Here is a 12,613-nt window from a genome sequence, read left to right as displayed (position 1 = left end):
CCTTTTTGACCTAGACTTGGCGCTCTGGTACCGCTTGCCGTGTGGTAGCAGAGAGAACAGTCTATGACTTGCGTGACTGGAGTCTTTGACAATTGTTTGGGCCTTCCTCTGACACTGCCTAGTATATAGATCCTGGATGGCAGGAAGCTTGGCCTCAGTGATGCACTGGGCCATACGCACTACCCTCTGTAGCGCCTTACGGTCAGATGCCGAGCAGTTGCCATACCAGGCGGTGATGCAACCGGTCAGGATGCTCTCGATGGTGCAGCTTTAGAACCTTTTGAGGATCTGGGGAACTATGCCAAATCTTTACAGCCTCCTGAGGGGGAAAAGGTGTTGTCGTGCCCTCTTCACGACTGTCTTGGTGTGTTTGGACCATGATAGTTTGTTGGTGATGTGGACACCAAGGAACTTGAAACTCTCGACCCGCTCCACTGCTGCCCCATCGATGTTAATGGGGGCCTGTTCGGCCCTCCTTTTCCTGTAGTATCCATTGAATAACTGTGTTTTACAAAGTTGTACAGTATGTTGTATGGTATGTTGTATGATATACTCATGATGTTGGTTTTTGTTTGGATAATCCCTCAACTATTAGTAAACATTTTTGGTTAATGGTCATTTGTGCATCAGTAACATTATTTTTCATCAGAGAGACAATCCAATGAAGAGCAACGAATTAGGGCATGTCTTCCCTTTAACCAAATGAAAAACAGCTCAGTTGGATCGTTGTTGGAGTGAGTGGAATGGCCTTACTGTGTTTGCCATTCCATCCACTCCAACCACAATCCCACTAAACTATTTTTCAGGTCTTGGATTGACTGTATACAAGATCATGAGATTGACTGAGACCAATTTAACAGTTTATTCGATTCCTCTTTTGCCAGGTCCAAACTGTTATGCAGACACACAAGTGATCCCAGCTGGACGCGAGGTGAAGATTGATGACTGTACAATCTGTTACTGCACGTATGAGGAGGGCACGTGGCAGATTGAGCGCCAGGCCACCTGCAGCAAGAATGAATGCTAGCAGAGCTAGAGACTGGCCCTGGAATTGGGCATGGGGTCCATGGGTGCTCCCACCGTGTCCATGCCAGTAAGTACGCAACTCAATGCTAGCCTGACTAAACCAGATTGAACGCTGGTGAGCACAAACAATGATGAGCGCACCGTTCGTTCTGGTTTGACCAGGCTAACTCAACGCAGCCTTCACTGAGTCTAAACCTGACTTCAGGGTCACCCTCCAGACCGTATGATTTCTGCATTTATAATCACATGGATTATTAAATCAAGCTTTGTATGAAGATTTGTAATCCACATACAGACTATCTATTTATCTATGTACTGAATGATTTATGGAACTAGCCCAAATATATTTTTTATAGGCACTGTATTTTATTAAGCTGCTATGTATTGGGTTAGAGGTCAAATAAACATCATGGAATGTATAGAATCCTTACTGTACAGCTGTCTGTGTTTTATAGAGGTAGAAAACACACAGGCGGTGTCATTACCTGAAGTTAACCAATTGGTAAGGTTTCAATATGACAACTTTACACCATTTTGAAAATAACTTAGTGAAGAAATGTAAGAAATGACTTGACTGTTTAATGATTTAGCTCCCTTTTTTTGCTATTTCAATGTGTTTTGATTTTATGTGCATTTTGTAAGAAGTTCTCTATTATGTATTCATGTTTGAAATAAACAGCAACCTGTGCACTGTAGGTGCTTGTATGGTAATACCAATCAATTCCTTGAACCAAATACAGTTTTTAGATGTCGCAGCACACATCCTATTGATTAATGTAGATTTAGATATTTTATTTTTGCAACTGTTGGTTCATGAGACCGTTTTCAGATGCTTGATGCAAGAGCTGATAGTTAATATTTCATAGACTGTCAAGAGTACATAGATTAAATTATTAAACAATTGTGCCAATTAATATGCAACAGCTATCTGCATTACAGTAGAGGTCCAATGGTAACCGAAAATCCTGAATTTCCATAAAATCTGCCTAAGGAAAAAAGCTGGAATCGTGTTATTCTTTTCTGAATTAATAAGGAGGACTGGGCTCTAATTACGTTGATCCCCATTTTCTGCTCGTTTCCCAGCTGTAAAAGGTTTGCTGACTGGGAATATGTCAGTCGGAAGTAATATTTAGGAAAGAGAAAAGGTTGTCTTTAATCATACAGGTAGGCTAAGGATGAAGAGACAGTACAATGGCATGATACAGTGCATTCGGAAAGTATTCAGACCCCTTCCCTTTTCCCACATTTTGTTACATTACAGCCTTATTCTAAAATTAATTGTTTGAATTTCTTGCAAAAATTAAAAACTGAAATACCTTATTTACATAAGTATTCAGACCCTTTGCTTTGAGACACGAAATTGAGCTCAGGTGCATCCTGTTTCCATTGATCATCCTTGAGATGTTTCTACAACTTGATTGGAGCCCACCTGTGGTAAATTCAATTGATTGGACATGATTTGGAAAGACACCTGTCGATATAAGGTCCCACAGTTGACAGTGCATGTCAGAGAGAAAACCAAGCCATGAAGTCGAAGGAATTGTCCGTAGAGCTCCAAGACAGGATTGTGTCGAGGCACAGATCTGGGGAAGGGTACCAACACATTTCTGCAGCATTGAAGGTCCCCAAGAACACAGTGGCCTCCATCATTTTTAAATGGAAGAAGTTTGGAACCACCAAGACTCTTCCTAGAGCTGGCCGCCCTGCAAAACTGAACAATCCGGGGAGAAGGGCCTTGGTCAGGGAGGTGACCAAGAACCCGATGCTCACTCTGACAGAGTTCCAGTGTTCCTCTGTGGAGATGGGAGAACCTTCCAGAAGGACAACCATCTCTGCATCACTCCACCAATTAGGCCTTTATGGTAGAGTGGCCAGACGGAAGCCACTCCTCAGTAAAAGGCACATGACAGCCCGCTTGGAGTTTGCCAAAAGGCACCTAAAGGACTCTCAGAAAATTATAAACAAGATTGAACTATTTGGCTGAATGCCAAGCGTCATGTCTGGAGGAAACCTGGCACCATCCCTACGGTGAAGCATGGTGGTGGCAGCATCATGCTGTGGGGATGTTTTTCAGCGGCAGGGACTGGGAGACTAGTCAGGATCGAGGGAAAGATTAACAGAGAAAAGTACAGAGAGATCCCTGATGAAAACCTGCTCCAGAGCGCTCAGGACCTCAGACTGGGGCAAAGGTTCACCTTCCAACAGGACAACGACCCTAAGCACACAGCCAAGACAACACAGGAGTGGCTTCGGGACAAGTCTCTGAATGTCCTTGAGTGGCCCAGCCAGAGCCCGGACATGAACCCCATCGAACATCTCTGGAGACACCTGAAAATAGCTGTGCAGCGACGCTCCCCATCCAACCTGATAGAGCTTGAGAGGATCTGCAGAGAAGAATAGGAGAAACTCCCCAAATATAGGTGTGCAAAGCTTGTAGCGTCATACCCAAGAAGACTCAAGGCTGTAATCGCTGCCAAAGGTGCTGTGATAGAAAATGTTATGTTTGTGCTTTTCTAATAACCAATTTCTGTGTTCATGCAAGTGACTGATTGAACGTGCCTGGGAGGAATCCTCACTATCAGTATTTGCAATTTGGCAGTACGCCCAGAATCTTGTTTTCTTCGACTTTATTTTCTATCTCTGATGATCATGGATCCATTATTAACGAAAAAAGTAACGTAAAAAAATGTGGAAAAAGTCTAGGGGTCTGAATAATTTCCCAAATGCACTCTATAATGGGGTACTAAAACCAGCTCCAGGGTTGGAGACACAATCTGTAATGGTGGATTTAGTGTCCAGCTGTATTTTTGTGTTGAGCCATTTTCACTCACAGTGTGATCTGTTGTAGTAGTACCAGATGTTTATATATCTATATCTGGCTCTACTACAGACTACTTTTGGACAAATACCCTTCTTAATACTGATGAAGAAATGTAACCTAATCCCATTATGGTTTTACAAAGTAACCGCACAGAACAGTGCATGATGAAAAGGAGGCAAAGGTACAGATGTGGTGATGTTTTGTTGGAGAGGGTCTCTGTCTACTCTTCAGCTTGGCTCTCGGTGCCCTGGTCCCTAATGAACAAGCTACACAGCATCGCTCTTTAATCCAGGGTTGCCAGACAACGGTAGTGTGCCTCCAGCAGTGAGACGTGCCTGTGAGCCAGCCTGCAGGATAGAGGTAAATAAGCCCAAATGTGTGCATTTACATTACAAGCTCTGCTCAAGCAGCAGGGGAGCAATGCCACACATCCATTTCTGTCTCTCCTCATCTACCCCTATTCTCATACGCTTCCGCTCCCTTCCAATCAAATCTCAATTCACTCTCAAGATATATGGATTGGGAATGTGCTTATGTGAAATGAATGCTCTTCTTTCCCACTTTGCCCGTATACAATAGGTTAAACTTTCTGGTGTGCACTGTGCATACTCCAGTCTACATTTGATTTAGATCTCTTTACTTTATTTGGATAGTCCATCTGTAGATGCTCAACTGACTATCTACAGCTTCTCTTTCCCCTTCCTTCATCTGTCTCCCTCCCTCTCTCTCTCCCCTCCCTTCATCTCTCTCTCTCTCTCTCTCTCTCTCTCTCTCTCTCTCTCTCTCTCTCTCTCTCTCCTGTCTCTCCTCTCTCTAAGTTAGCAATGAAAGAAAATATAAGATTCGCTCCCAAAATACTAATTCTCAAAACAGAAGAGAGGCCAGCTGTGTATCCGCTCCAAAAGTAATGAATGTGTGCAGGGACTTTATTTTCTATCTCTGATGATCATGGATCCATTATTAAAGAAATATTGGTTTTGGGATTCAGCCATTTATTCAACAGTTATCTATTCAAAGTTGTGTCAGACATGAAGTTTAAGATTGAAAAGCATGATTCAAACCGTCTCTAATGTCTACATACTCCAAGAGAGACTAAATGAGTTGTCTAATTTGAAATGAAATTCCCAAAGTATCGTGCTTCAGGACTGCCAAGTCTTCCTTCAAAGAGTGTGCATTAACTGGAGACATATGTCTAGGAAAAACACAAGAGATTATCCTGGTCCTCTCGACACAGTCACCTCACAATGAATCCCTATCGTTCTGGACAATGCTCAAATCAGTGAGCCTGCATGCCTTTGCTCCTATTAAATTACGAAATTCATTATTCATTAATGGCAACCAGCCATGGACGTCAGTAAAATGAAAAAAGTGCCTGCAAGAGTTGAAGGACCATTTGCGTAGTAAAGTGTTCATATTATGAAGGCACAATCAGTATACCAGTATCTGAGACAGTATACCAGTATTTGAGACTAGAATCTGACAGGAATTACATTTTGTTAGAATTACATTGCTGGGCTATCTCTTAAGGGATATTAATGTGTTAGCAACATCTACCTAAATGACTTACAATATCCATATGGCTGTGGAATAAACAAGTTGTAATAAATACCATTTACATGTAGATGCCAATGTAGCTAATCTATACATACTGTACATATCAATATATGTCAGCATTCAAAGAGCTACAGATCACTGCATTTGAGCTCCTCAAAGGTTCCAGAGACACCTCAGACAGAACATGAAAAGGGTCTATCTGCGTCATAAATACGGTGGATTCTAATTATGTATGATATCAAAAGTAGGCATAGCCAGAGATAATTTGTTTATAGACACAAGTCTGAGTTAAGCGTACTGTACTGGAGGTTTGGAAACAGCCCAGACCTAGGCTAGTGCATGTCTCTGCTACTGCCTGTGTGTGCCAAGAAGAGTTTAGGCATTTTGTTGACTAATCTGTTGGGAGTGCATCCCTTGCAGCTTGTCAGTTCTCAGAGTATAGGATGCAACATTACTGCATTCTGAATGTGCCCGTAGGAAATATCTGTAACAAATGCTTGTGCTGAAATACGTTTTTTACTGTTTCAGTTTAGGAGATGTGAGTAATTCTGAGTCTCCATTCTATCTACTTATGACATTGAAAGGAATATTGTTTACCATTTTACATCTTTATTCCCTCATGACCTGTACCTTTAATAGGAGCTGAAGGCCATGCTTCCATTTTGTTATGTAGAGGCCAGCCATTTAAAAGGATTTCTGCTTCTGGCAGAGTTCACATCCACAAACAAATCTACACTGCTCAAAAAAGGGAACACTTAAACAACACAATTTAACTCCAAGTCAATCACACTTCTGTGAAATCAAACTGTCCACTTAGGAAGCAACACTGATTGACAATACATTTCACATGCTGTTGTGCAAATGGAATAGACAACAGGTGGAAATTATAGGCAATTAGCAAGACACCCCCAATAAAGGACTGGTTTTGCAGGTGGTGACCACAGACCACTTCTCAGTTCCTATGCTTCCTGGCTGATGTTTTGGTCACTTTTGAATGCTGGCGGTGCTTTCACTCTAGTGGTAGCATGAGACGGAGTCTACAACCCACACAAGTGGCTCAGGTAGTGCAGCTCATCCAGGATGGCACATCAATGCGAGCTGTGGCAAGAAGGTTTGCTGTGTCTGTCAGCGTAGTGTCCAGAGCATGGAGGCGCTACCAGGAGACAGGCCAGTACATCAGGAGACGTGGAGGAGGCCGTAGGAGGGCAACAACCCAGCAGCAGGACTGCTACCTCCGCCTTTGTGCAAGGAGGAGCAGGGGGAGCACTGCCAGAGCCCTGCAAAATGACCTCCAGCAGGCCACAAATGTGCATGTGTCTGCTCAAACGGTCAGAAACAGACTCCATGAGGGTGGTATGAGGGCCCGATGTCCACAGGTAGGGGTTGTGCTTACAGCCCAACACCGTGCAGGACGTTTGGCATTTGCCAGAGAACACCAAGATTGGCAAATTCGCCACTGGCGCCCTGTGCTCTTCACAGATGAAAGCAGGTTCACACTGAGCACGTGACAGACGTGACAGAGTCTGGAGACGCCGTGGAGAACGTTCTGCTGCCTGCAACATCCTCCAGCATGACCGGTTTGGCGGTGGGTCAGTCATGGTGTGGGGTGGCATTTCTTTGGGGGGCCGCACAGCCCTCCATGTGCTCGCCAGAGGTAGCCTGACTGCCATTAGGTACCGAGATGCAAGACAATGCTAGACCTCATGTGGCTGGAGTGTGTCAGCAGTTCCTGCAAGAGGAAGGCATTGATGCTATGGACTGGCCCGCCCGTTCCCCAGACCTGAATCCAATTGAGCACATCTGGGACATCATGTCTCGCTCCATCCACCAACGCCACGTTGCACCACAGACTGTCCAGGAGTTGGCGGATGCTTTAGTCCAGGTCTGGGAGGAGATCCCTCAGGAGACCATCTGCCACCTCATCAGGAGCATGCCCAGGCGTTGTAGGGAGGTCATACAGGCACGTGGAGGCCACACACACTACTGAGCCTCATTTTGACTTGTTTTAAGGACATTACATCAAAGTTGGATCAGCCTGTAGTGTGGTTTTCCACTTTAATTTTGAGGGTGACTCCAAATCCAGACCTCCATGGGTTGATACATTTGATTTCCATTGATAATTTTTGTGTGATTTTGTTGTCAGCACATTCAACTATGTAAAGAAAAAAGTATTTAATAGATTATTTAATTCATTCAGATCTAGGATGTGTTATTTTAGTGTTCCCTTTATTTTTTTGAGAAGTGTATTTCATTCCGAATATTAGGAATGTGTGTTGCTTGTGAGTGAATTGAGGTGTGCTGTTTTCTGTCATGTGAACCTGTTATTATCAACACTGATTCATTAAGATATTTTATAAACACAGACTTCAAGACTAAAGTTGCTGTAATTCAGTCAGTCCTGCTTTATGTATAGATAGAGAAAATATTCTGTCTGTGTTTTTCAGTCATGTCCTTCACTTTATTTCTTAAGAATTCTGCAGTACAGCACACTGTACATTAATTACACCAGACAGCAGCCTAATGCTAGTAAACAGCTTTGATAATTCCATTTGCTTCTATCTCCTTCTGAACTGATAGCCAACCAGATCCGTTTAAATCCATTAAATTCAGCTCTAGAAATTCCACAGAACAATCACAGAACACGTACAGTAACATTCCCATGTGACCTGGCACTCCTTGATCAATTTAAGTTAATCTGTTCATGATTGAATGCTGAGCTCTAGAGTCTTGACTGGCCTGAAATTGTGCTTCAGATTCAGTATTATGTCTCGTCTGTTGAAAAATGTATGCACTCACTAACTATAAATGACTAAAATGTAAATGTAAAATGTTGCTCTCAGCCACACGTTCACATTTGGAATTTCACATTTCTGGATGGGGTTACATTCAGATGTGGTTGACACAGTCACAGGGGTGAAACGCCAACATCTCTGTAACATACCATAGCATTATATCCCAGAATCCCAGTCACCATGTTTGATTGAAAAGGGTCCAGGTGTGGTATCAGAGACCAACCTCAGCAACAGGCAACGCTTTACCTCCATATCAACATCAATCGCTAATGAACACAGTGTGAAGAGAGAAAATCATGTCTACGTCTCCCCTTCTCCCAAAAGTACCTGCCTAATGGATATTGGGGATTTAATCTAGCTCTATCCATCATGGCTTGTTTTCCATCCAAATGGGTGAATGATAAGATAAGGACTACACATCTACTAGGACAACACTGCAACACAATCTCCTCCAGAGAGAGGCAGCTAACTCTGGTGTGACCTGATTACTGGATGCATTCCAGGTGGTTCAATAACGGAGAGCATTGTTTTGATAGGCACATCTGCATAACTAGCTGTCAGTCAGATTGTAGGCAGGATTGTGTTATCATAAAGAAAGCAGCCTTTCTCTTTGCTCGACTTAGTATTTGCAACCCACCATTTGCTGTGGCCCTCGTATTGTAATTCATCATCTACCAATTGATACGCGCTGTCAGAGCACACAGTGCATATATTACTTGGCCTACAGTATAATCGATTGCCCATATTCTCCCTGCGGGTTTCTAGTTTGTGAACAACACGGTTGTGTCAGAATGAAACGTAAACAACTCTTGACATGTTTTATTTAGTATTTCCTAAAGGATATCAAGCCTCCAGATACCTGACAGCAATTATGGGTTAGAGAGTGACTGACTGAGGCACTGCATTTGCTGCATTTAAGTTTCAAAAGCAGGTAATTCCACTTTGGTCGGTGGGAATGAAAACAGCTTGGCTAGGCAATAGTGGGGTTGTTTAATAATGGAAACAGAGGTCTCTGAAGACAAGCCCATTTCTCTGAGCAACAGAGAAAGTCCATTACCCTCAGGGTTTCTTTGCCTAATGTAAACTCTTACTATCTTAATTCAAAATCAGAGATGTATTATTGCACACAGATAAAGAGCTTAGCCACATCCAGAGTTGTCTCTTTCTTCTGCCTCACCTATGGAATATACTACACAGAACATATATACCGGGAATGGGTCTGACATTTCTTTGGGTAGATTGTTTCCTGTGAGCAATTTCCTATTGCTTCCTATGATAAACCATCTGAATACAGTTTGTTTCTGAGGAATAATTGATGCATAATACTGTATGTTCTGTAGCCTTGTAATGCTGGGTCATGGTCTACATATTAAAAAACGATTTGATTTAAGTACAAATGGGTGTAAACATAGGCGCTTGCCAAAAATTGAATTCCATATTTCAGTCATAGACCATTGACCTAAACAGTTATACATATTCAGTCATTGCTGTTCTATTACTAAAATAATGCATCAACATCAACCAATATGGTTGGATTTTCAGCTAATACATTTATTTTTAACAGTGCTTATGTATATTTGCATTATTCTTTGAAGCACTATGCTTCAGTTGCATAATCCAGGTTAGGTTGAACACCCATAAAAAGCTTTAATTAGCAGTATGTTTAGTGGAAGACTCCACAGCTGAATTAGTGATGGGAATGAACAGGAGAAAACTTCATGAGGTGACTCATCACTTTTCTCCAGCAAGGTAGACCTTTGTTTGCGTAGGTAGGTTGCTTACTTTTCTTTCATGAGTTCTAACTACTCATTAATTCCTCATCTGTATGTACTGTATGTTTCCTAGTCTCTGACAGCTTCACTGAGCATGACATTGGTATATGATGATTTTCAATAATATTCAGCTTTGGGGAATGTGAACATTAACCATCATGCTCATACAGCGTCATGATTGCGCCTTAGAGGCTGGTTTGGGGAAAGAATGTGTGTGAAAAGCTCCACATTAGAAGCATTATAAAGTGGAGATTTTTCGCCCCCCACTTCCTTCATGAAAAATGTACAGAGGCATATTCATGACTTCATTGAACTAACTGAGTGTGACAAGTACAGAGCAGGAGCGACTGAGGGCAGGGAAGCAGTAACACAATAAAGCCCTTGGCCACTCTCAGAGGACATGACTGCCCCTGGTGCTCATGGGAGTTTTCATCTCAGCATTCTGTTAGAATTTTTTCCAGTGGTTGGAGGTACAACATGAGACAGAATCTACTCCATCCACTTTGCCCTGAGTCAACGCTTATGCATGGCCAGTGATCAATTCACTGCCTCTTTACAGTATGATGCATACATCCCAAGTGCCATGACCTACAGCACGAGGTTATAAATATATGGCCATACATTTTAATGAGTTTAGATAGACATATGGATATACTGTACTCCAAGCAACCAGTACAAAAAAAACAAACATGAATGGACAGTGTTTGATTATCTTTATGTCTAGCTTATATTTAAGTGCACATACCTCATGCATAAGGACCCCTATAGATCAGATTTCTCACAGGCCATCACGAGACCCAAGAGCTTCTTCTGGAATGCCCCACTATTTCCTTTTTTCCTTTTGGTTATCAGCTTTTCTGGCTAACTTACCACTCCAGTATGTATTTATGTGTTACATTGAGATTTTGGAATTCCATTAAAGATTAAAACAATATCCAATTAATTATTGCTGGACCAGTTTTATTTCTAGGTTTGTGATGCACTCTTGAACCTAAGACCCCACAGATCCATGCCCTCCCCACAGTATCTGTCTCTCTTTCTCCCATCAAGATTGCCTGATCTGGGTCACCATCAGTCTTCAGCCAGTTGTCTGATTGCTTAAAATAATCCCTGCCCAGGAGGAGAATCAACCCCACACACATTGCCTACGACAACAACACTAAAATCATGACTTTGCTTTAATGACCCTCTGCATCACAACAGCTCCAAATTCCAAAGCTGCATTTTCTTACAGAATGCAAACTTTTCAGATTAGTCGCTGCATCACAGTAGTGTTAGGCCCGACACCATGGGATAGATGTGAGATTTAAATCATTTCCGATACTGCAGAGGAGGAGAAAGAGGCAGACAAGCTGACTAATAACAGAGAATACTGTAACAAGGACTGCTTCAACGGAAATGATTTCTCACTCCAGAAATACCCATGTCCCTGCCAAAAATACTTTCATCCTGGGGCAAGGGGAGTGTTTCAATTCTTTAATAGCTTTTCCTGCTACATAACTGGAATAAAAAAAACACATGAATTGAAATAAATGATGGGATATCATGTAGAATACATTTTGAATGAGAAGTTATAAATAGGGCCCTGGGTGAAATTAATTATTTGACCTCGGGAGTAATGGACATTGAACTTTTCAATATTATTCTATGCCAGGGCAAATATACTGTACCTGACACATACTACCTGACACATACTACAATAAGTAGATTGACTTGGTAAATGGTTGTATTATTAATAAGGTAGGCCTATTCAGTTTTGTGAAAAGCCAAGTGTCATTTGAGACACCCTTGAGTGAAGCACACTGTGAGAGACAAGCAGTGTGCTTTTCACAGCACACAGTTATCAGAATAACTAATTAGGCTATTTTTAACCCAGCACTTTTAACATGTACATGTTTATGTTAGCTAAATACAGCCTGAGTAAAGATCATCCATCAACAGACGTCACCATCATCACTATGACAGCCTAGATTAGAATGAATTATCGCTCAAGATCAGAGCATAAATAGGCCTTAATTTAGCCACAATGAACAATGGAGATTGAGATGACCATATAATTGTAAAATAGTATTTCATAAGGAAGAGTTTCAATTTATTTACACAAACATTTACTTTTCAAATTGCAATTTTAAGAACCCAAGCGTCTCCTAATATATGGGCACTGAAGCAGACTGTATTTGATGTATTTTTGCTCCACTGCACATAACAAAACAGCCCTTTGCAGCCAGAACAACAATATCACCAGATCAAGTAATTTACAAATGAACAATCATTGTGTATCAAATGTACATACTGTAGTTTTCTTTCTTCAAATTAAAAGTCAGCTATTTCTTATAGTCTCATGTCAGACTGTCAGCACTATCTTTGGTTGAATATTCAATGTGCAACTTTAATTTTCACACTGGATAGTTAACATGCAACAACTTCAAACGTATTATATTATTGTCCCCATACTGTTTTTGTCCAAGAATACTTATTTGGTAGTCTCACATATCCACTAGGCCGAAATTGTAGGCCGACAATTACTATTAGAATACTGAATTGTCATAGATAGTGGATCTGTGCCTCCATCTAGTGATCATTTATAGGTATTGCTGAACATAATGCACATTAAATAACACCAAAGAGAAGGCCCGCTGTACAGTGCA

The 12,613-nt window shown here is 41.7% G+C and overlaps 1 protein-coding gene across 1 annotated transcript in view; it reads left to right on the top strand.

The window, feature by feature from the left end:
- LOC311146196 (brorin-like) overlaps window positions 1-1,027 on the top strand; it is a gene marked incomplete at both ends in the record, with an annotated part of 35,011 nt that extends 33,984 nt beyond the window's left edge. The window contains one exon of the mRNA XM_084182699.1: window positions 885-1,027. Within this exon, the coding sequence (XP_084038825.1) occupies window positions 885-1,027 (143 nt within the window). The remainder of the gene's footprint in view (window positions 1-884) is intronic.
- Window positions 1,028-12,613: the final 11,586 nt, after the last annotated feature.

The sequence above is a fragment of the Coregonus lavaretus genome (assembly GCF_964263955.1).
Source record: "Coregonus lavaretus genome assembly, chromosome: 1".
Lineage (NCBI taxonomy): Eukaryota > Metazoa > Chordata > Actinopteri > Salmoniformes > Salmonidae > Coregonus > Coregonus lavaretus.
The sequence above is the reverse complement of the archived record's forward strand: the minus strand, read 5'-3'. Positions and strand labels throughout refer to the sequence as shown.